Here is a 23328-nt window from a genome sequence, read left to right as displayed (position 1 = left end):
GTAAACTTATTTATTATAATAAAAAAAAAAGTTTTTTTTTACCTTGGATCGAGTAACTTTGCGATACAGTAAAGCAGGATGTGTTCAATGTTGGAGAAGCGCTTTTGCAAAGCAGCAAGCAAAGTACTCTTCGTAGTTTTGGTACCTTGGTCCTCTAGGCTAGATTATTGTAATGCTCTACTGGGTGGTTGCCCTGCACGCTTAATAAACAAACTACAGCTAGTTCAAAACGCAGCAGCTCGAGTTCTTACCAGAACCAGGAAGTTTGACCATATTAGCCCTGTTCTGTCAACACTGCATTGGCTCCCTATTACCGAATTTTCCGGACTATAAGTTGCATCAGTCAAAAAATGCGGCATGAAAAAACAAAAAACGTATATAAGTCACACTGGACTATAAGTCACATTTATTTAGAAATTTATTTAACAAAATCCCAAACCAAATACGGTAAACATTGTATAAAATTGAAAATATTGCTGATTACTTACAAGGCACTAAATGGTTTAGCTCCGCAGTACTTGAGCGAGCTCTTAAAGGAGAACTCCGGTCAATTTTAACATTGAGCTCAATTTTTAGTAAATTTGGAATGCTGTCAATACAGAGAACAACGACAAAAATCGGTGTTGCCTACACTGTGTTATCCTCTTTTTAAAATTTGCACCCTATTGACTTGAATAGGGCATGTTTTAAACCTGCTTTTAGCCTCTTAACATCCTTAATGTTTCATTACAAGTGCCCAGCCATGTGAGTGATTCCTTCAGAGTGAACACGAGTGAATCTGACTGCAGTAGATGTGAAAGACATGAATAAAAATGATGTTATATCAGCCAGCGCGCATACCTGTATTTAGTTCCTGTTTTCGGTCGAAGTCCAAAGTAGTCGATTGTCGAGTTCACGCTCGTGATCTAAGTAACTAAACCTATGCGCTTCAACTCGACAATCGACTACTTTGGACTTCGACCGAAAACAGGAACTAAATACAGGTATGTGCGCTGGCTGATATAACATCATTTTTATTCATGTCTTTCACATCTACTGCAGTCAGATTCACTCGTGTTCACTCTGAAGGAATCACTCAACATGGCTGGGCACTTGTAATGAAACATTAAGGATGTTAAGAGGCTAAAAGCAGGTTTAAAACTTGCCCCATTCAAGTCAATAGGGTGCAAATTTTAAAAAGAGGATAACACGGTGTAGGCAACACCGATTTTTGTCGTTGTTCTCTGTATTGACAGCACTCCAAATTTACAAAAAATTGAGCTCAATGTTAAAATTGACCGGAGTTCTCCTTTAACGCATTATAGTCCTTCACGTCTATTGCAATCTCAAAATTCCAGCCAGTTAATAATACCTAGAATATCAAAATTGACTGCTGGCGGTAGATCTTTTTCCTATTCCTGGCGTGGACTGGCCTGGGCGGACCTGGGCCGTGGCACCGGCAGTGCAGGAAGCCAGGGGAGCAGACGTGATGTGCTTCTGCCATGCCACAGCCCAGGTCTGCCGACGCCATGCCATGCCACGGCCCAGGTCTAAATTATTACAAGATAACTTGGGTAACTTAATGGTATTCAAACAAAAACTCTTTCTGTGTGCATTACCTGATTGATGACTCTGTTGTTTGAAGAGCAACAGTGTTCGAAAAGAATGACAGCGTTTACCACCTGGCCTAAAAACAGTCATATATACAGTAAATTACATCATAATAAAACTAAGTGCATTGTAGATTTCTACACTTACTAGAGAGTATTACTACACTTACTAGAGTAATCATCCCCATATATATATATATATATATATATATACTAATTGGCTTCATTCACTCTGTCTCCTCTCCACCAATAAGCTGGTGTGTGGTGGGCGTTCTGGCGCAATATGGCTGCCAATTAGCATAGCTTGTATTGTAGTGTTTCTACATTATGTTGATGGGAGATGCTTGTGTATATCTTATCACGTTATTGTTGGATATAAGTACGATTTAGAGATGATTATTAACGTGCAATGATCAGTTGCTCATCATCACATGCATATTGCATGCCCTGTTAACAGCATTCACGTGCTAGTAGCGCCCTCTTGTGGAGATGTATAGAATAATCACTTAACATGGTTCAACGCTTTATTAATGTCATAGTTATATATATTTAGATTACTCTTTATATAAATGGATGTTTATGGAATATTTGTATGTATATTAATCATTTTATTTCTGTTGTATAATTTGTTACAGAAACACACGTAGAAAGATTTTTGCTGCCAAACGAGTACATTAAACACACGTGTTTAATGTTTATGCCAAAACTTGCTATTTTATGTAATGTTAAGTTATGATAACTTAATTTCTTCATTAATGACAACATTTGAGTTTACACAGTGAAAGTTTAACCTTATAGCATGAATAAAGTCATAAAAGAGATTTGAAAAAGTTGATTACTTACTAAAACCAAAAAAAAAAAGAAAAAAAAAAGAATAATTTAGAGGATGATTTTAGATATGTTGCTCAAATTTTTTTTAGTCAAAGCGTGGACGCATATTTGGGTGAAATCAATAGAAAACGATACGCTTTTGCACGATTCTGCATCTGCACCGCCACATAACACAATGCCCAAAATAATGCTTGTGTTTTCCCTCTTCCATTTCTACACCACAGAATTAGCAGTCAAGTGAACAAAAATATTTTTTGCACTAATATACAAATGGTAATCCATATAAAATGAATTAAAGCAAGTAAACTACGAAAACCTCACGTAATGCAATGCAGGGTGAGAAAAACAAATCAGGACCAGCATCATACATACATTACCATGACATTGTGTGTTACGTTTTTTATTCAAAGCTAAATATATAAAAAAAGTAAGCATTTTTTGGGACAAATTATTTATTTTATGTATCCAAAATTACACATTATTCCCTTTATTTAGTGCATTTAGCTTGAGTTAAAGGATCAGACCACAATACAGTATAGTAAAGCCCTTCCGTTAGCAAAAAAACAAGAAAACAAAAAACATGCACAACAGAAAGAAAAATCCTTTCTATTATTAACAACAAAACACAGTGAAGGCCTATATATATCCCAACATAAACATGAGCAACTGAATTCCCTTTTATGCATCCTTTTGGTTTAAAACCAAATTTGGACATATTAATCAGATTAACATTGGCTGATGAGCCAATCACAGAAAATGCAATGCATGAGACGAGCAGTGAAGAGCACCTGCAGAAAACAACACTTACACAAGATGGAGCAAGAGTATATTTTGCACATCCTTCTGTAATGTCAGGATTAGGTTAGGTTCTTTTAAAAAGGTTTTTGAAGGTAGGCTAAATAAGGCATGCATTTGTTTGTATGGTTGCAGCTTGTGTTAGGATGTGGCGTACGGTCTCTGAATAGTAAACATTGTTTGTACAGATCCTAACCCATCCATGTTCATCATCGGTATATGAGTAACATTCACTTAAAACGTACATAACAGCATTAAATCTCCTGCAAACCAGAATAGCTGGTATAAATCAGGACTTTTAGGCCTCTATAGTGACTGGTACCCATTACTTCTCCGTTTTCTGCTGATAAGATAAGCAATGACTACAATGGCGATGAGAATGATGAGGATTATGCCCACGGCGATGGGAACGCGGTAGTCCGGTTTATCAGCCTTGCATAGATCAGCTGTTGGACAAACAAACAGAGCACAGTGAATTTATATCTCATTGGAAGAAAGTCAATTTTCTAGTTTTTAAGGCAAAAATTAAAGGTTGGAACACACCACACGACTTCATTTTTAAAACACTAGGCATAAACTTGCCAACTTTGTGAGTGGTTCAAGAAAAACTGGGAATCCTACACTAAACAACAAACAATATCAAACATGTTTGATTCTCTGACTGGATGGAATTATAGTCTGAGAAAAAATAATCTGTGATCATGCACAATTTTCTGTAAAATCTGTCAACTCAAATCTGAAGACTGGCTCTGACTTTCAGCAATTCACGAGTTCACACTTACGGATGATCAGAGAGTAAACTGTTATGCGTATCTGGCGTGCTGGCTATTTGGGGGAGGGCTCCGAGCTCAGAAATTGGGTCCTCTCCCTCCTATCTCTGGTTAGGAAGATAACCAGGCAAGTGTGAGGAGAAGGGGTGGTGGAGGGATGCTGAAGACTGTCGAGGAATATTGGCGAGTCGACTGCGTGTATTTATAGGCCTTACTCATGCTGATTGAGTGGACCTGTTGATTACTGAATGCTGGTTGGAATGACTTGATGGTTTGATCATTAGAACGTGTTCCTCCCGAACCTTGTTAATTCGCTCCGTGCACAAAATGGCGACCGTTGACGTTCGAACCCTGAGTGTGCGGGCCAGTACTTCCGGTGATCTGACAGCGAGAGCGGGAGACAGCGAGAGCAAGAGACAACAGCGACCGAGTTCCATTACTAGAGAGTTCATTTTTCACAATGAGTGTTTTTAGGATTCAAGAGAGGCGACTTGCCTTTCGGAGGGTGACAGCCTCAGCACTTCATTGATGTGTGCCGTTATATTTACCGCTTCGTCACGTTACAACTAAGTCAGCTTTCATGCATTCCCCGTTGACGCTGCGGTACGGCTTGAGTGGATGCAGAAGATCCGGAGGGATGACTTCAACCCGACCAAATTTTTAAATGCATATCATTTTCTGTGTATTTCACCTGTGAGTTTCTATGCTTTCTATTACTTGCATTTATTTTGTGCAAGTGAGATGAGTAAAGAGCATCCGTTTCATAAATCATGATCTGTCTGGTGTTTATAAGCAGCACATACAGTATTTTACTATGTGTAAAATATACACAAACTTATAGTACATTTTTGTGGTAATGTTACCTACAGTTAAAAATGTAAATGTAAAATATGTGATGATAATATTGATCGAGTAAGAGAAAATATATACGCAGAATTGAGAAAATAGTATTTATGGAGATAAATTGTAGCCTATCACAGGGCACACGTGTGAATGTTCACGGGGTATTTTATTTAACAACTCTGATCGTAGTTGTAACTATATTTACAGTTGGCATAATTGTCATTGCGTATGCAGCATGAGTCCAATACAATCTTCCGTTCGTGAACAGTTATATTTCATTCATTAATCTGACTATGCATCCGTGCATTTAATTGCCATTGGCTCGTGTGATAGTAATATAGATCTTGGTAGTATTTTAAGTTATATAATTGATTCTATAAACAACTATAAAATGTAATTTTCGGCTTTCTCCGGCTCCCTGCACCGGACGTAATGCGAAACCAGAAGTGTCTAACCGCACACTCGCTGTTGAGAAATCCAAAATGGCGGCCACGTGCAACTAGTCCATAAAACATCATATAGCGTCGATTCATCCAAACTGTAAATCTCGGCAAAAGTTGTGTAGTGTTTTCCAGTCTTAAAATAGCAATAATTTAGTAGATAAAGATATACATAATACTTAAAAAGGTGGCCAAAATTGCAGACACAACTGCTCATTTACAGTTGTTGATAATAATTCAATTTGCATGACTTTTAAAGTAATACTGTCAAAAAAGAAAGAAAGAAAAAAGCCATTTAAAAAAGTAGCAGATTTTCATATGATTTAAAACATAACAAAAAACATGCATCCACATTAGTTAATAATAGCGTATTATTATAGGCTTTTATTAAAGTTATATGGAATTTATAACTTTGGACTTTATACATTTTTCTTAGCACTGGTTGTTTAGAGTCATCTGGCTGGTCTAACCAGCTCCTTTGCAACCTTTGTAAACAAGCTGTACAAAGTATGTAGGACATAATGGTGAACGTGATTTCACCACCACTGCAAAAAATACTTTCTTAATTAGTATTTTTGTTTTGTTTCCAGTCCAAATATCTAAAAATTCTTAAACCAAGAAGCGTTTACTAGAGAAGTAAAATGACATAAGAAATTCTATTTTGTTTTAAGATAAAAAGAAAGTAATTTAAGTAGTTTTTGCTTAAAACAAGCAAAATTATCTGCCAATGGGGTAAGAAAAAAATTATTGGTTTCCATTTGAATTCAGATTTTTTTTCTTGTTTTCCATTCGAATTCAGATTTTTTTTTCTTACCCCATTGGCAGATAATTTAGCTTGTTTTAAGCAAAAACTACTTAAATTACTTTATTTTTATCTTAAAACAAAATAGAATTTCTTATGTAATTTTACTTCTCTAGTAAATGCTTCTTGATTTAATAATTTTTAGATATTTGGACTGGAAACAAAACAAAAATACTAAGTAAGAAAAGCATTTTTTTGCAGTGCAAGTGCAACATCTTTGTTGATCCTGGAACAACATTCCAATCAACCAATCAGATTTGAGTTTACAGTTTAGGCTTACAACCAGTTCTTCTACATCAGTGTTATTCACCATCATTTTCCTCTGATTTTAGGGATAAGTTATGGGTAGAGTTAGGAATATGACACAAAATATGTTGATCCAGGAACATGTCTTACTTGGTAAAATCACTGTGACCAGGACATAAGCTATACAGTGCATAAAAAAGGCAAAAAGTGTAGTCCAAATAGCAACATAACTTGATGTAGAGTGTAACATAAAGGTTTCTTTAAGGACTACAAGGACCGGGTGCTTTAAGATTTTGAAGTGTCATTACTCTCTATACTTACATGTGCCAAATGCCTTGTTTTTGATGTTGAAGGCCTGAAGTCTGTAATTGGTCAGATCTAGACTCACACCCTTCCCCATGTACACGGTCTCAGCACTGCAGGAGTAAGAGTGTCCCGGAGCCACGGAAAACAGCTCAAGAGACTCGTTATACCCGGTGAAATCTCCCGGTGCTTTGTTGACAAAAATAAAAACAATTTGATCAAACATACAAACGAAATTGTAACAATAAAAGTCATAATTATAGGTCAAACTCTTTCACTACCACTCATTTGAAATTAGGGAATATAGGGAAAATGTATTCACATGGACATAAAAACTAGTCTTTATGCAAGGTCATATTGTTCTTTAAATTCAAAATTAAATGCATTCACACATGGATTTTTCACAGTGAGGGAAAGGACACATTTACTGTAACCAAAATGACAGTAATCTTCCTATACTTCCTTGTCAGCATGTGACATTTACTGTTGCCAAACTGGTTGACCTGCATGGCCTAGTGTGTTTTTTTATTTTTTATTGAGGCTTGGCTATTTATATCACTTTAAAAGGTTTTCAAGCAAGAATTCTTCTTTCATTAGATTTTTGAGGAACGAATGAGTAAAAAAATTTATATAATTTATTAAAGTAATTTTTTTTATAATACTAATATTTAACCTCTTTGTTTAGATGCCTCATAAAAACTGTAACTATACAGTAACAGTTGAAAGTCCTTGAAATAAATTGCTGAAAATGGAGGATGTGTGTTATTGTGGGTGTTTTACAAGGCAAGTCATATGGCAGGGAATTTACCTCCAGTTTTGAAAGCATATTTCAAATAATACTCCACAAACTCGACATAGACCCTTTTTTTTGTTTCATCCTGGAAAGTAAAAAAAAAAAAAGATCATTAGAATGTTATCCACAATACACAAACACACTAGAAGAAGAACCATAATGCATTATAAAACCATCACACACTTTTCAAATCACAACAAAAATCCTGTAACAATCAAAAAACCACCCGAGTAACAAACATTATCTACATAACTGGGTCACCATATCGTAATCAATCAGCTGAGAACACCTGGTGCCTCCCAGTGAGCTTATTGGTTACATTGTTGCTGAGAGGCAACTCGGGAAGAGAGAATAAATAACACAGTCTTTTATACTTCCTCCTAAAGTGCCCCAAAGTTCTGTTTTCAGACCACACAAACTCAGGTTGGACTGAAAGATACATCAATTCTTTTTGCACTAAAAAATCCACTAGCCTGATATAAACTACAATGGTAAAAGAATATTCTAGATTTTCTAAAGGTATATGAAATCTTTTGTTGATTAAATTCCATCATACATGACAACATTAATAGAATAGGCTATGCTTGAAAATTCATAAACAGACTTACATTTTTAAATGTTAGGATTAAATGGCCTTCATCAAACCGGAGAGTGATATTAGCAGTTTTATCCAAACATTGTCCAGTGGAAGTAGTTTTGCTTGGCTGAACAATGAACGTGCCATTGACCTAGAACGACAGAAATGTTTCAGAACAATGGATAATATGTTTATGGAATATGGAGAAATTACAAGGTAGACAGTGTGAAGGATACAAGCGGTTTACATATAATAAGCAGGAATCGCATTTGGATGTACCGTAGATCTATCCCTCCAACAGAAAGCATCTTACCCCACTGGTGTTCACACGGATCCCGATTCCCAAGTCAGCCAGAATACAGATATTGCCTTTATCATCAGTAACATTATAACTTCCCTTTGTCATGTTGGTGGGTGGCGTTGGTCCTGGAAGGGCAGTTGTTGTGGGTGGTTGGTGGGTTGTTACATTCGGGTTGTGGGTTGTTGCGTTCGGGCTGTGGGTCGTTGTGTTCGGGCTGTGGGTCGTTGTGTTCGGGCTGTGGGTTGTTGTGTTCGGGCTGTGGGTTGTTGTGTTCGGGCTGTGGGTCGTTGTGTTCGGGCTGTGGGTCGTTGTCTTCGGGCTGTGGGTCGTTGTGTTCGGGCCGTGGGTCGTTGTGTTCGGGCTGTGGGTCGTTGTGTTCGGGCTGTGGGTCGTTGTGTTCGGGCTGTGGGTCGTTGTGTTCTGGCTGTGGGTCGTTGTGTTCTGGCTGTGGGTCGTTGGGAGTGGTACTGGGGGTAAACTATATTCACCTGAGGTGAGAGCTGAGGAAAAAGATGCAGACAAAGAATGTGAGAAAATTTGTTCCCAAGCGGGAGCTACATCTGCCAAAATAATTCAGTGTCAGAACAAAAGATTCATAATTTATAAATAATAATAATAATTACCTGTATAAAACATTTAGCTAGGTAAAAGTATTTGAGAAGAAAGTACACACTATACAGAGAGCCTCCATCTGTTTTGCACATGTTTACATACATTCACTTCCTCCCAACAAGTGTGCACGCTGTCACAAGTACACACACGTTACAATTTCCCAATAGGGAAATGTGATAATTCACGTGATGTGTGATCCTTAGATTAGCCGCACAACAGAAAGTGCTGACAAAATAACTGACACTATCTTTGCTTTATGGAAAGTTTGTTTACCAGTAGAGAAATATGTACACTTGGGTACACTCTCAGAAGAAATGTTTTAAAAGCTGTCACTGGGACGGTAGGGGGAATTCAGGGTGATTGGGTCACTTTTTGCCATTGAGACTGGGAAAAAGTGTTCCAATAAACCTTAAATCCCCCCTCCCCTTTAAAAGGGTAAATGTACCATTTAGGTACTAATATGTACACTTTTGGTACCAATATGTACCTTTAAGGTACTAATATGCACTAGCTTACATCATCCTAACTTCAAGACAAAAACATTTCAGACTATTATTATTTCTTGCTCTTTACTCTATAGCTATATAATGTTCTGACGCTCTACAAAATTTGACCTCAGCCTGCTAAATTTGACCCTCACTTTCTCTTCATAGCGTTGTTTCAAGTCATGGAAATCGAAACAACTTTAGTTCCCGAAAAGTATGTCAAACAATGAATATCTTTGCTGTTATTTTTGTTTTAAAAAATCGTTCTCAATAACTTACAAAAGTTAAATATTAATTAAATTAGGCTATAGGTGTTTGCGAGAAGTTGCAGGCTGTTACAGCAATCACTTCCTTATTGATGAAAACAGTCAGTTTTATGGCTTGCACTTTTTTAAAATGAGCTAGCTACCATATGTTAGTAGGCTACGTTATTTTTTTCAAGTTCCAGTGCAGTGCAATTCAGTATGTTATGGTACTATTAGGCTAAATCACACCGTGTTTAATTTGGCTAACTTAATGGTGGACACACACGGCGGAATTTAACATTTCCTTTTAAAGCGAGTAATAATGTAAAATAGTGTACTTTACCTGTTGCAGCAATGAAAACCGCGATCAAGATTAATCCGTGACTCATTTTTACGCCTTTATTCCGATGTACCTGACACAAAAAACTGTCTGGATCATCAGCAGTAAAGCAGCGCAAGAAACTGGTGTCGAAAGCCTGTAACACAGCGAACTTATTTCTCTGAAACGAAACCACTGATAAGGTAAAGGAAGTTCTTCACCACACTAGCTTTGAGTGTTTGTCCAATCACAGTTAGTGAAACAAGCGTCACAGAAATACAACACCGTGTTAGCTTGCGTTGGAGAAAACGAAAATTAACAGACGATATGGGATTCTGTCACTGTCGGTTTTACTTGTTTTTTATTTAGAAGAACTGCTTTAATGATATCGTGGCAATCATCTTTAATACAGATATTCATTGAGAATCTTATATTATGTGGCAACCAAGCAGTTCTTAGTTGTTTTTCCTCTCTTTTGAAGTTTTATGTTTACAAATGTCTTGTAAAAAATATAATTAAAACCACATTCCCATGACATAGGCTATGCCTGTAGCGTTTTTATTCTGCCTTCACGTGAAAGACTAGGTTTAACCTGGTTTTAGAGGGGTTTTGGACTAATTTTTTTAGCTAACCAGACTGGTCTTAGCTGGTCAAGCCGGGAGACCAGCTAAAAGACCACCTAAAACCAGCCACTTCCAACTTAAACCATCTTTACCCCCGTTATTTGGTCAGTTTCGTTTAGAAGAGTCAATAAATCCTGTTTTACTGCAAATCGTGCATTTCTACAGTGTGTAAACTGAAAACTTATTTGTGATGTTCGGTGTCACAAGACAAGCCATATCAGCAAGTGCAAATTGAATGAAATGGGTGAGGTCCTGATCTTACATTTGATTCCTACTTGTCAATAAATATACAGAAGCTTTTAAATAAATCAATAATTACAAAAAAAATTTAACAAAATGGCATCAGTTAATTTTATTTGCCTTAAGGCAAATAGCTATAGTTGCTAACATTTTTTTTTTTTAAACTCCTTAGAGATTGAGTTAAACAAGAAGTGTTTTGTCGTTCATGTGACAGAAATGCAGGAAGTGAAATTTGACTCATGCTCAGCATGCATGACAGCTGCAGAAGGACAGTCTGTTTAAGCATGTCTTACTATACACTTGGAACTGGACTGTCAAAGTATGCACACATGCGATTACATCTTATTATGTTAAGCATACATCTGAAGTCTAGGAAAATACATTGAAATAATGTAAAGTAAAAACACAGACTTGTTGAGATTTGTTTTATCGTAACCTCAGGATCTCATGACTGCTAAGGGTAAGACAGGGAAGTTCAGCTAAATTCATAGTATGTGGAAAAACAAGCACTGGAAATGCTGATCGGAATACATTGCATTTCTCATGAAGACAGCAGTCACATGTCTACCTTCCACACTGTGCTTTGAAAATGTAATGTAAAAGAACATTTCCTAAAAAGTCTTAAAATTAATACAAAGTGAATGCCATATTTCAATTTAGACTGAATTCATTATTGACAAAGAACCTATGTTACACAGTACATTTAACTGGTCCGATGCTCTTCCAATCAGTTCTTGTTTGTTTCTTCATCATCTTCACTACTGCTGGATTCCCCAAACAGGTCTTTCCCATGCGCAGTGCTGGATTTTGTGTTCAGTGCATTTTGTTGGCTGACCGTCATGGTGATTAGAGTAGAAATGTCACTAAAGCCCAAAAGCAGTGTGTCGTTGTTGGGTCCAAGTAGAGAGATGGTCTGGATCTTAGAGTCAGGTGTGAAGAAAGACAACAACGTCCCATTGTCCAGGTCCCACATGCTCACTTCATCTGTTGAACAAATAATTAAAAGTATTGAAATATGTATTCTCGCATATTTTTGTAGGCTTGTGGAAAAAGAACATAATTCCTAGTATCTCAATCAAACTTAAACACAAAACAAATCCTACTGTGAAGATCCTATTAAATCCTCTCATACTAGACGGCCAAAGTTTGAATGTTTTTCTCGACCTAGATTAAACGGATACCATCTACTAGAGCAAGCCAACACAAATATGGTCAAAGGTCTAATGTACCTGATAATAAAACAGCCTTGGATTGTCCTTCAGTGATAAAAAGCAAACTGGACCAGTTAAGATTTAAACTTCCATAACCAGAGATGGTTTTATGCTTCCTCCGGAACGGCTCCCATACTTTCAGCCTGAGTTTTAGGGGGGAAAAAGGGTAAGGATGTCCATGATAAATGCAACAATAACCAATGTTCTTAATAGTTTTTTAAGAGATACGTGTATATAAAAACTGAAATAGTTAAATACACTAAACATCTGACATAAGTGAACATAAGAAAATTCTTTAAAAAAATCCAAACTTTTGACTGGTAGTGTATATTAAAAACAGGGTTCGTACAGATACTGTAAAATAAAGTTCCAGGACTTTCAAGGACTTTTCAAGCACTACTTTTTTGGTTTAGAAAGACTACAATCAGAGATCTCACTTGTTAAACAATATATTTTATTATCTTTCAAATTCTAAAAAAGGGAAAATGGAATAATGGAATAATAAATGGAACAAATAAAAATAAACTAATAAAACAAAATGGTACCAATAAAGTGCAGCACATGCAATGACTGTGGAAACTTTAACAATTGAAAGGATACTATGATAAAGATATTGCTTTCTTATTCACTCTCATGAATATACTGTACTGGATTTACACGAAGAATGAAATCTGTATCATATACTTGGGTATTTATATGAGCAATATCACGCTCATAGCCGTGCGAAATGGCTCTATATCAGACGAGCGTCGGCGTTAATTTTGCCTGAAAATATTGTTTTATCAATAAAATTAAACAATAAGTTCACACATTTTCTTTCAATAATTCAAGCCCTTTTCAATTACCTTTTAATAAATATGGCTGTTTGCAAAAAATACTTGCACTTCAAAAATACTTGCATTTCAAAAGGTCAAATTCAAGTTATTTTACCCTGTAAATAAAGCTATGATACAGAACATTGCGACTGGGGTGCCACATACTTGTTGAATCCTGAAATGCCGAAAACCACTCTGCAGGCATCGTCGCTTATAGCGATGCAACAGATTCCAGGTTCATTTTTCAACCTCTTCCGCACCTTTATGTATAAAAGGAATTTTCAGCTTACAGGATGTAAAGAGAAAAATGAATTACATCTTAAATTTAAATATTTTACTGTTGGACCTGAAGTTGACAATGTGCCCACTTTCTTTTGAGTAAAGAAAACACAGTAAAGAGATTCGGCCCAGATGATTAGCATACCGTGCCCTGTTGTGTGTCCCACAGGCTGAGGTATGGAGCATGCTGGTCCTCACTGTAGTTGGAGACCACCAAGTGCCCTCCTGTGTGAGTGATTGCAGCAGTGCGGAGGCTCAAGAGAGACCAACGGTCCTCAAGGGTGTGCAAGTGCTCCTCAGAAACCACACTGAACACGTTGAGATGATGGGCAAAATATGAGCATATGACCACCTGAAGTGATACACAGAGAACAGTGAGAGAAGAAGAGAGATTCAAAGATGGAAAACCAATAAACAAAGTCGACGCGGATGTTGCTTTGAACATCCATAACGACTACATTAATATATTTTTATTATCTTAGTGTATTATGTACAGTATGTGCTACATATTTGTATTTAATTAAGCTGTATAGGCTCTTTTCTGTATTGTACACTTTTTTTCTCTTTCTCTCTGTCTTGTTTAGTTTCTGCCTAATAACATTACAGACAGACAGACAGACAGACAGACAGACAGACAGATAGATAGAACCATAGACAGACAGACAGATAGACAGAAAGATAGAACCATAGACAGACAGACAGACAGAACCATAGACAGACAGACAGACAGACAGATAGATAGACAGACAGACAGAACCATAGACAGACAGACAGATAGATAGACAGACAGACAGAACCATAGACAGACAGATAGAACCATAGACAGACAGACAGAACAATAGACAGACAGAAAGATAGATAGACAGACAGATAGATAGACAGACAGACAGAACCATAGACAGACAGACAGACAGACAGATAGATAGACAGACAGACAGAACCATAGACAGACAGACAGATAGATAGACAGACAGATAGAACCATAGACAGACAGACAGAACAATAGACAGACAGACAGATAGATAGATAGATAGATAGAACCATAGACAGACAGACAGACAGATAGATAGATAGATAGATAGATAGATAGATAGATAGATAGATAGAACCATAGACAGACAGACAGATAGATAGACAGACAGACAGAACGATAGATAGACAGACAGACAGACAGACAGACAGATAGATAGACAGACAGAACCATAGACAGACAGACAGATAGATAGATAGAACCATAGACAGACAGACAGACAGACAGACAGATAGATAGATAGATAGATAGATAGATAGATAGATAGATAGATAGATAGATAGATAGATAGATAGATAGATAGATAGATAGAACCACAGACAGACAGACAGACAGATAGGATATGTATTTCATAATTCAGTTTAGTGTATTGGTGAATTGACAGTATTGGTTGTCTCTCTACCCGCTCATCTCCACTGAGAAGATACTGGTCTATAGAGTTGAACTTCTCTCTTTCGAGGCGCTGCTGTTCATCTTTTTCTCTTTTCACCTCACGCTCCCGTCTCCTCCTTTTTGCTGTCTGGGTTTCGGTGCGCCTGTCCCATGGCATCACCAGACCTGTGCAACGAGGTCAAAATTTAAGGATTGTTTCTTATATGTTGAATATGTTGTGAAAATCGACGTGTGACTGAGATGTGTATATAAATGCACTGGTAAACAAGCACCACAAGGTTCATGTACTGTTTTAATACCCGTCTTCTCTTTTGAGGACATAATCTGGGAGTCCCTGTCCATGCCGGAGAGCAGGGTTTCTTTGTAGGACGTCTTGATACGTCCTTTAATATAGCCAGAGTCCAGATCCCACAATATCAGATGGTCCCTACATACCATATTCATGTCACTTTGTGATTATTACTCAAGCTAGACTAAGCAATACAGTAATGTTCTGTTTCTGCTGAATGAGGAAGTGATAAATAGTTGTTCTTACCGTGTTTCTGAAAGGCCCAACAGAATTTCACCCTCCAAGAGCCGATAGTCTTGCCGAGGACAGGGAAAGATGAACAGTCCAGTCTGTTTCTTAATGTAGCTCTTTTTAAGAAGGTCATACACCAGCAATGTCTGCAACATACAGAAAAAGTGCAATAGGAAACTGTTTGCAAGGGTTGAGTAATTGTAATAGTAAAGTATTACTTTGGAGAATACTCAAGTAGCCTACAACTGAATTTGAATATTTGTACACTAACTCAATTACTTCTTTTTACTTTAACGTAAGATTTATCATAACTTAAATATACCTCCAGTGTTAGTATTTGCTAACTATAATTTATTTTAGCTTTATTTCAATTAACCAAAACAATTTAAGTATAAATATTAGATGAAAAATGTATTTCAGTTAGTTGGTAAGGCAATATTTCTATGACTAAAATGACTAAAACTAAAATACCACAACACTAGCTAAGTTTCCATCCACTTGTCAATCGAATCATCTGAAGTTCGGTAAAAAAACTAATGCGAATAAAGCTGGTGAAAGTGTGTTTCCATCCAACGGCTTTAAAACGAATAAAAACCTGTGCGTAATGACGTCACATGCTGTTTTGCGATCAAATTGGTATATCGAATTGATTTGAGACATTTTAAGGTGTTTCCATTCATTTTCACACTGAATCGCACAACATTCAAGCCAACGTTTGCGAACAAAGATTTGCTAGACAAAATGCAATTCATTATTTATTTGGCAAATTACGTTTTCATCAGCGTTTATCGCATAAGCCGTATATCGATCAAGATCAAATCCGATGAGACCGAACGTATTTCATTTGAGTCGATATTCATGAAATTCAATCGAGTTTCCATAAGGCATTTTTCATTCGATATCATTTAATTCAGATAAAAACGTGTGGATGGAAACATAGCTACTGTCTTTGACTTAAACAATATTTTAATTAGAGACATTAGCTGTGTTTCCATCCAAAGTTGCCAATTTAACTTGTGCGCAAAATTTAAATATCGAATAAACATTTGTGAATAAAGCTTCCATCCCATGTGTTCAAGAGGACAAAATCGCCACTTCCTTGGAAACTTCCTTGCCACTAAAATTTCTGTAATAAAAATGAAAGTTGCTGCATCATAAATGACTTGCGTCTCAGAGCGCACGGATGAAACACAATAAACGCTGTCATGTTCTCTTGCGGGTGTTTGTGAACAATCATGTGAGACACTTCTGGGAGGGAATTAAACCAAATTATTCTGATGACAGACTTGGGATTTCAGAATGATCAAAGCAACATTTGCGATGGTGTGCATTGCAATGAAACTGATCCACTGGTCAGTCCAGTTATCCAATCACATCCACTGTTGAGGCAAAGTCACTTGAGTTTTTTTAGTAAATGTCTTCTCGGATCAAAAAATGATGCATTTTTCATGTGCATTTTTAGAAATTATGCAGATCTTTCCGTTTCATCCAGCGTTTTTTATGCAATATCCTAAAATGCGCATAAAAATAGGTGGATGTAAACAGCTATTGCTGAAGATGGACTTGAATGTGAGCATGTCGGATGATCAGAGTCTATAAACAACTATACAATCAGCTTCAATTTTCAGACCTTTCATATCTTCAGCCTGTGTAGTGCACAGATATACCTGGTAGACAGATGTAGGCGCATCAGTGAAGTTGGTGGTGCCGCGGTCAGACAGTATATAGAGTTTCAGGTCTCGCACCAGAGCGATGTCTGCACTTGAGAACAGGCCGTGCTCCACTTGCACAGGACGACCCTTGAATCGAGTCCGCGCCACGTTCCATAATCTCACAGTACCGGGCCGAGTGCTCCGACATACCACATACCTGAATCAGAGGGAAAATGTACAACTCTACACCAAAAAAACAGTACATAACATACAGGTGAAGCTCGAAAAATTAGAATATCGTGCAAAAGTTAATTTATTTCAGTAATTCAACTTAAAAGGTGAAACTAATATAATATATTAGACTCATTACATGCGAAGTGAGATATTTCAAGCCTTTATTTGTTATAATTTAGATGATTATGGCATACAGATATGAAAACCTTTTCACAATATTCTAATTTTGAATTTGGGGTTTTCATAAGCTGTAAGACATAATCATCAAAATTATAACAAATAAAGGCTTGAAATATCTCACTTTGCATGTAATGAGTCTATATAATATATTAGTTTCACCTTTTAAGTTGAATTACTGAAATAAATTAACTTTTGCACGATATTCTAATTTTTCAAGTTTCACCTGTACAAGGACAGCCCTATTTTATTAGATTCATGACATTTGGGTGTAAAAGTACACTCAAATATATTTAGGCCTAAATTTAAGATTCGTGTATTGTAGAACAACCGAGGCCATAGTTACACGACGCACAGAAAAACGGCTACAAATGGCTGATCCTGAAAGATGTCTCCTGCCGGCTCATTGTTTTTTTACAGTTATGAGCTGTGGCCATATGCATGCGAGCTGTTCAGTGGACTTTGTACCTAGGATATCTCTGCATGGTTACAATCTCCGCTGTGCCGTCACTGTGAGCTTTGTGCACGTTGTATGTGAGCGTTTGGTCATTTATCCTGGATCCCAGGTTCCACATGCGTAAGAATTGCTCCCCGGCACAAAACCCCACACAGTACCGCAGGTCAGAACACACACCTACAACACGGAGAAGACACAGTGACAGATACAGACAGATAAATGTCACTGCTTTACAGCTGAACTTAAAACTAAAACTGGTCCTGTGTCACGTGTCTCAAAGCAGTAAAGAAGCTGGTAAAGCATAATGCTGTTTACTTTAGAGGTATGATTTGCCTTAAGTGTATGTGAGTAAATATATTTATGAAGTCAGAGTCATATAGTAGTGGCCTAAAGGGATGTTCAGAGGGGGATATTTGTTTTTAAACCATCAAAATATGAGAATATTTGTTAAATATATAGAACAGAACACTAAACTTGGTTAAGGTATGTATCTGACTAAATTATTTGGCTTAAACTACAGCTACAGGTTTTATTTTATATGCAAAAAAAAGTGCATAGAACAAACAAAAAGCTCACAGTAAAAATTAAATACGACATAATCAGTTTATTAACGTATTTAGCTGGTTCTTAATTGTTTTTGCATGCGTTCATAATTTTTCTGCATGACAGCCCGGCCTAAAATTATGTCCGCACAATTTGCCATGTTTCATTTGACTCAAAAAACAATTGACTCCAAGCACATTTATGCAAGGTGCTTACAAAATCTTGAACAAAATTTGCATAATATTTGAATAAAGAGTGAAGATTTCCCTACGCCAGACATCACTTTTGGCCACTGCTATATTCCACAATAAAAACCAAAGACAGAAAGCAGGAAAACATATTTTGCATGAATAAAATTAAGCCTATATTAGAATAATTTAAATGTATTTCATTGTGACAATTTTGAATGATGAATAAAAAGCTATTGTCTGTAGACAGTTATTTAAATATATATTTTTTATGTATTAACTATCACCCAAAATGCTATGATCATACATGTATAGCATTACAGTACTGAGACTGAACTCAAACCATGTGTTTGTTTTGACAAAAAAGTAATAATGCTAGCAATGATACTAAACAGGTTTATTGACTAACCATAAGCCAGAAGGCCAGGAAACCGTGCAATGTGTTTATGGTCTTCAGTCTCAAGGTTCCAGATAATAATCTCTGTGGTGGAGCTGCGAGGGGCGGGACAAAAGGCCACAATGTGGGACCCGCCCCCTGCAATGGTGACCTGGGAAATGTAGTCCTGACTGCAACCCAAAATAGAGCGCAGGTACTGGAAAGTTGCAGTGCTGAAGAGTTCAATATGAATGATTTCACTGTGTCTTTTATAAGGGTATCTGTAAAAACCGAAGAGACAGATATAATGGATATTAATGGATGCATCATGGCGGTAATTGGGTGAATTATTCCTTTAACATTACCTGCAAAAGAGCAGTAAATACTGAGAGCTGATCTCTACAGCTTGTATAGATGCTGCAGGGTGCTGAGCTTTCAATGTGGAAGACACAACTCCACCTTTAGCATTGAATATTGCCGCCTCTCCTCCATCCCTACAAAAGAGAATTGAAGCAAGAAAAGGCATGAAAGTGAGGCTCAGTGTGGCGGGTCTTAGTAGTCTAGCAACACTTCAGTTTCCACAGCATTTCACAACATTGAAACAAACCAAGGTGTTGCTTTCACTTCACCACAGTAGGTTTATTTGTTCTTTACACATCATACAGCTCTGCATAGCAATTATTTCCTGTAATGTTCATATGTGTGTGTGTGTGTGTGTGTGTGTGTGTGTGTGTGTGTGTGTGTGTGTGTGTGTGTGTGTGTGTGTGTGTGTGTTAAAATGTTTTGCACCAATCATAGTTTAGTTTTTGTAATGGCCATCAACTCTTCCTGACTATATATATATATATATATATATATATATATATATATAAATAAATAAAAAATGGTACTAATATATATATATATAATATATATATATATATATATATATATATATAGTATCATTATATATATATATATATATATATAGTACCATTCAAAAGTTTTGGGTCAGAACGTTTTTTTTTTTTTTTTTTTTTGTTGAAATTTGACTTTTTGTGCAAGTTTTCAAAAGAAACTTTTATTCAGCAATGATTCATTAAATTGTTCAAAAGTGACAGTAAGGACATTTATGATGTTTGCGGTTGAGCCCCAAAAAGACTTAAACTGTCCCATCTTTTAATAACAGCTTCTTAATCAAAACCTGCATTACATTACGGCACATTCACAAAATGATCTGCACTAAAATGTCCCAGAAAAACTGTTAAGATCAGATTGAAATGACACAGCTCTGCATAGCATAGCAATTACTTCCTGTAATGTTCATATGTGTGTGTGTGTGTTCAAAATTTTTGCGCCAATCATAATTTAGTTTTTGTAATGGCCATCAACTCTTCCTCACCTTTAATTATATATATATATATATATATATATATATACAGCTTCTTAATCAAAACCTGCATTACATTACGGCACATTCACAAAATAATCTGCACTAAAATGTTTCACAAAAAAAACTGTTAAGATCAGATTGAAATAAGGGGATGGTTAAAAATAAATCTTCAGCCACTCCTTTTTAAAGGGGTGGTCACACTACATTTATCTTTCCATTGACTTGCATTCAAACACATGCGAAAGCAGGAGACCGGAAACGCAAGCTCATGCGAATAACTGATTATGTTATATTCAATGTATGCTTTTTCCTATGCACGTTTTGTTTTTCTATACACTTTTTTGCATAGTAAAATAAAACCTATAGCTGTAGTTTAAGCCAACTTATTTTGTCAGATACATACCTTAACCAAATTTAGTGTTTTGTTCTATATACAGGTGGTGAAACTCGAAAAATTTAAATTGCAAAAGTTAATTTATTTCAGTTATTTATTTCAACTAATAGATTATATAGACTCATGAAAACCCCAAATTCAAAATGAGAATATTGTGAAACGGTTTTCATAATCTGTAAGCCATAATCATCAAAATAATAACAAAAAAGGCTTGAAATATCTCACTTTGCATGTGATGAGTCTATAAAATATATTAGTTTCACCTTTTAAGATGAATTACTGAAATAAATGAACTTTTACACGATATTAAAATTTTTTGCAACCTTTTTGCATTACAGAGTACATTATGGATTTATTATTATTAGTTATGTTAAATTTGTGTTTTTTAAAAGGTATTTGTATGTAATTTTTGTATTGTACTAAAGCATAAAAATACCATAATATGTTTGCAGATATTTAGGAAACATGCTAAGTTCACATACTTGTTTCTCTGAAAAACACTTATTCTACTTTGAAATATGCACTCGGTGTCGGAATGTCTGCTTTTGTTTCGGCCTGTGTGATCTCTCCCACTGCCAATTTACCAAATAGTATTTACACAGGTTGCCAGTTGGCAGAAAACGCAGCCTATTGCAGCCAAGGAAGTCAACGAACAAACTGGGTCAGAAGTCACATTCCACCCAAGCTAAAAAGCCTCGGCATCCATCTAAAAATCTCTATGTCCAGAGGCATATTAAAGCTGGTAAAGTCTCGTCGCCTTCCATTGTCAATTGACCCTTCGCAGGGAGCTTGATTGACAGGTGATCTGACCATGACCAATCATACTTCGCCATCCGCCATTTTGTCCAACAAAGCAGTCAGGAGAGGTAGTAGATTAACATGGGAGGATTTGAACTTGAAAAACGGAGTGTACTGACGCCTTTCCGCGGTTAAAACAACATTCCTTCTTATGTTCATTCAAGTTTATTTGATGCTATAAATAAACTAGAAGGAAGAGATGATCGGTTCACGAGCGGCTTTAACTGATGCTCTACAGCGATCTGTCAGGCACATTAAAGAGCCACAAAAAGGTATTTATTGTTTAAATTTCTTTTAAAAAATAACCAAATTTGAAAGGGAAGACTTTGTTTAATATGTTTAATAGCAAAAGTAACCGAAAAGTAAGCAGGTCTGTCCTGTCTGTCAGCGCGTGGTCAGTGTCCATCTGCTCCGCAATGTATTTTTCACTACATGAGAACATGGTGTGGCGTGAGAGAGCGGCGTAGCTTGTCGGACATAGCGACAGTAACTAAGGGAGGGGCGGGTCTTTGCGAACAGTCAATTGCGTTCGAAAAAACTCCAATATTGAAAATTTGGACTGCAGTACCCATTTCAACCACTAGCTGTCAATCGTACATACTGCACCTTTAAAAAAAGACGCCACAGAGTGTGACGTCGTATTAATACCGTTGAAGTGTCCATAGAAATTGTGTGTCTAGAAAGTCTAGTGTGAACACGGCTTAACATTGAGATCCTTAGGAGGACGGGCACATACAGTTGGAACCAGCACAAAGTTTGGCACACTCACTTTCCCACACCTTTATCTCACCATTACTTCTTCTGGTGTTTAGTAATGTTAGCATTTTTCCTGTGGGTAAAATTCTGAATACACAACAGTAGTCAATGACGTGTAAATGTGGGCAGTGTGTTTAAACGAACTCATCAATCTGTGGTCAGAACGCTGCTGAAGAAGGAAAAAGCCATTTTGCAGCTTAGTTTCAATAATAGGCCGTTTTGAACTGGGGAGGAAGTTTTGGGTTTTGATGGATTTTTTTCAAAGTACAATGAACTCTTTTATCACAAAGTATTTGATTCCTCATGACATGACCCCTTCATACAGTAGCTACTGCTATTTTGGGAGATTTTTAGACACTTTTTGTCAGAGACAGTAGAGAGGAAAAATGGATTTATTATAGGGAGAGAGAAAGATTGGGACACAACAATGGCCATTTTCTGAGCTTTTGTTCCTCACATGAATGTTGCATGTGTCCATAGCTCTGACAACTATTTTAATAACAAACTCAGTCTGTTCATATCCCGAGCTTCCTGGTATTTACCACTTTGTGGTGCCATTCATGTGCGTTCAACACATCAATCTTTTCCGATATGACTTGAATGCACCATTTAACTGTTAATATAATATCAACCAGCTATTCCAGCAAAAAACACTAGTTTGGTGATCATATCGTCCTTCATATAACTAGTCAATGCATCGGAGTGCATGTGCAACAGCGTTGCTCCCAGCTTAATAACATTAAAAGCAAAAGTTCATTACTCCCGTCAATCATCTCTCCTGGATAATCCATGCTTCTTAAAGGAACACTTCACCTCTGGAAAGATGAATGTGTATTTAAAATGGGTCATTTATGTAGAAGAAATGTGAAATTATTTTTGAATTTGGAGCCTTCTAGACTGAGAAAAGCCAGAAAATGTATTTTTGGCTTATGGGGATGAAAGACAACAACTCCCAGAATGCACTTGCTTCGCTGCCCTAGGAGGCCACGCCTACCGGTAAGAGATCACAGTAAACAACAAGGCTATGCTACTAGTGAGTCTCCGTGAGTCTGCCCGGTATTTTGATGTCGCCCAAAATGTCCAGGATTCGGCTTTTGCGTTCTTCAGTCGCCATTCCTCATGTTTACTGTGAGGAGCAGGAACGAGACTGACGGCCGCGGAGAACGATGCGAGGCTGGTGGCGTGATTACTGATGAGTGGCGCCGGCGCCTGTGAGACGCACCGGTCTCGTATCTCTCACGGAGGAGCGGGAATTTTCCTAGCAATGTTAAAACGCACATCAAACGATCACTTGTTTAGCGTTCATGTAAACACTACAT

The 23328-nt window shown here is 36.8% G+C and overlaps 2 protein-coding genes across 2 annotated transcripts in view; both read right to left on the bottom strand.

Moving 5' to 3' along the window:
* Window positions 1-2179: 2179 nt before the first annotated feature.
* Window positions 2180-10300, bottom strand: LOC306984200 (lysosome-associated membrane glycoprotein 1-like). Its single transcript, XM_079585327.1, has 6 exons — window positions 9976-10300; window positions 8303-8790; window positions 8021-8140; window positions 7428-7497; window positions 6638-6808; window positions 2180-3661 (listed from the first exon to the last, which is right to left on the bottom strand). The coding sequence occupies exons 1-6, from the start codon at window positions 10019-10021 to the stop codon at window positions 3522-3524; spliced, it is 1035 nt and encodes a 344-aa protein (XP_079441453.1). The 5' UTR covers window positions 10022-10300; the 3' UTR covers window positions 2180-3521.
* Window positions 10301-10901: 601 nt separating this feature from the next.
* LOC306987969 (uncharacterized protein) overlaps window positions 10902-23328 on the bottom strand; it is a gene marked incomplete at its 5' end in the record, with an annotated part of 30893 nt that continues 18466 nt past the window's right edge. Inside the window, 11 exons of the mRNA XM_079592641.1 lie at window positions 10902-11798; window positions 12044-12168; window positions 13006-13100; window positions 13265-13471; window positions 14553-14707; window positions 14842-14969; window positions 15078-15208; window positions 16730-16931; window positions 17594-17759; window positions 18723-18970; window positions 19055-19183. Coding sequence (XP_079448767.1) covers window positions 11542-11798; window positions 12044-12168; window positions 13006-13100; window positions 13265-13471; window positions 14553-14707; window positions 14842-14969; window positions 15078-15208; window positions 16730-16931; window positions 17594-17759; window positions 18723-18970; window positions 19055-19183 — 1843 coding nt within the window. The 3' untranslated portion in view covers window positions 10902-11541. The remainder of the gene's footprint in view (window positions 11799-12043; window positions 12169-13005; window positions 13101-13264; window positions 13472-14552; window positions 14708-14841; window positions 14970-15077; window positions 15209-16729; window positions 16932-17593; window positions 17760-18722; window positions 18971-19054; window positions 19184-23328) is intronic.

This window comes from Phoxinus phoxinus (genome assembly GCF_949152265.1).
Source record: "Phoxinus phoxinus genome assembly, chromosome: 2".
NCBI classification, from domain to species: Eukaryota; Metazoa; Chordata; class Actinopteri; order Cypriniformes; family Leuciscidae; genus Phoxinus; species Phoxinus phoxinus.
The sequence above is the reverse complement of the archived record's forward strand: the minus strand, read 5'-3'. Positions and strand labels throughout refer to the sequence as shown.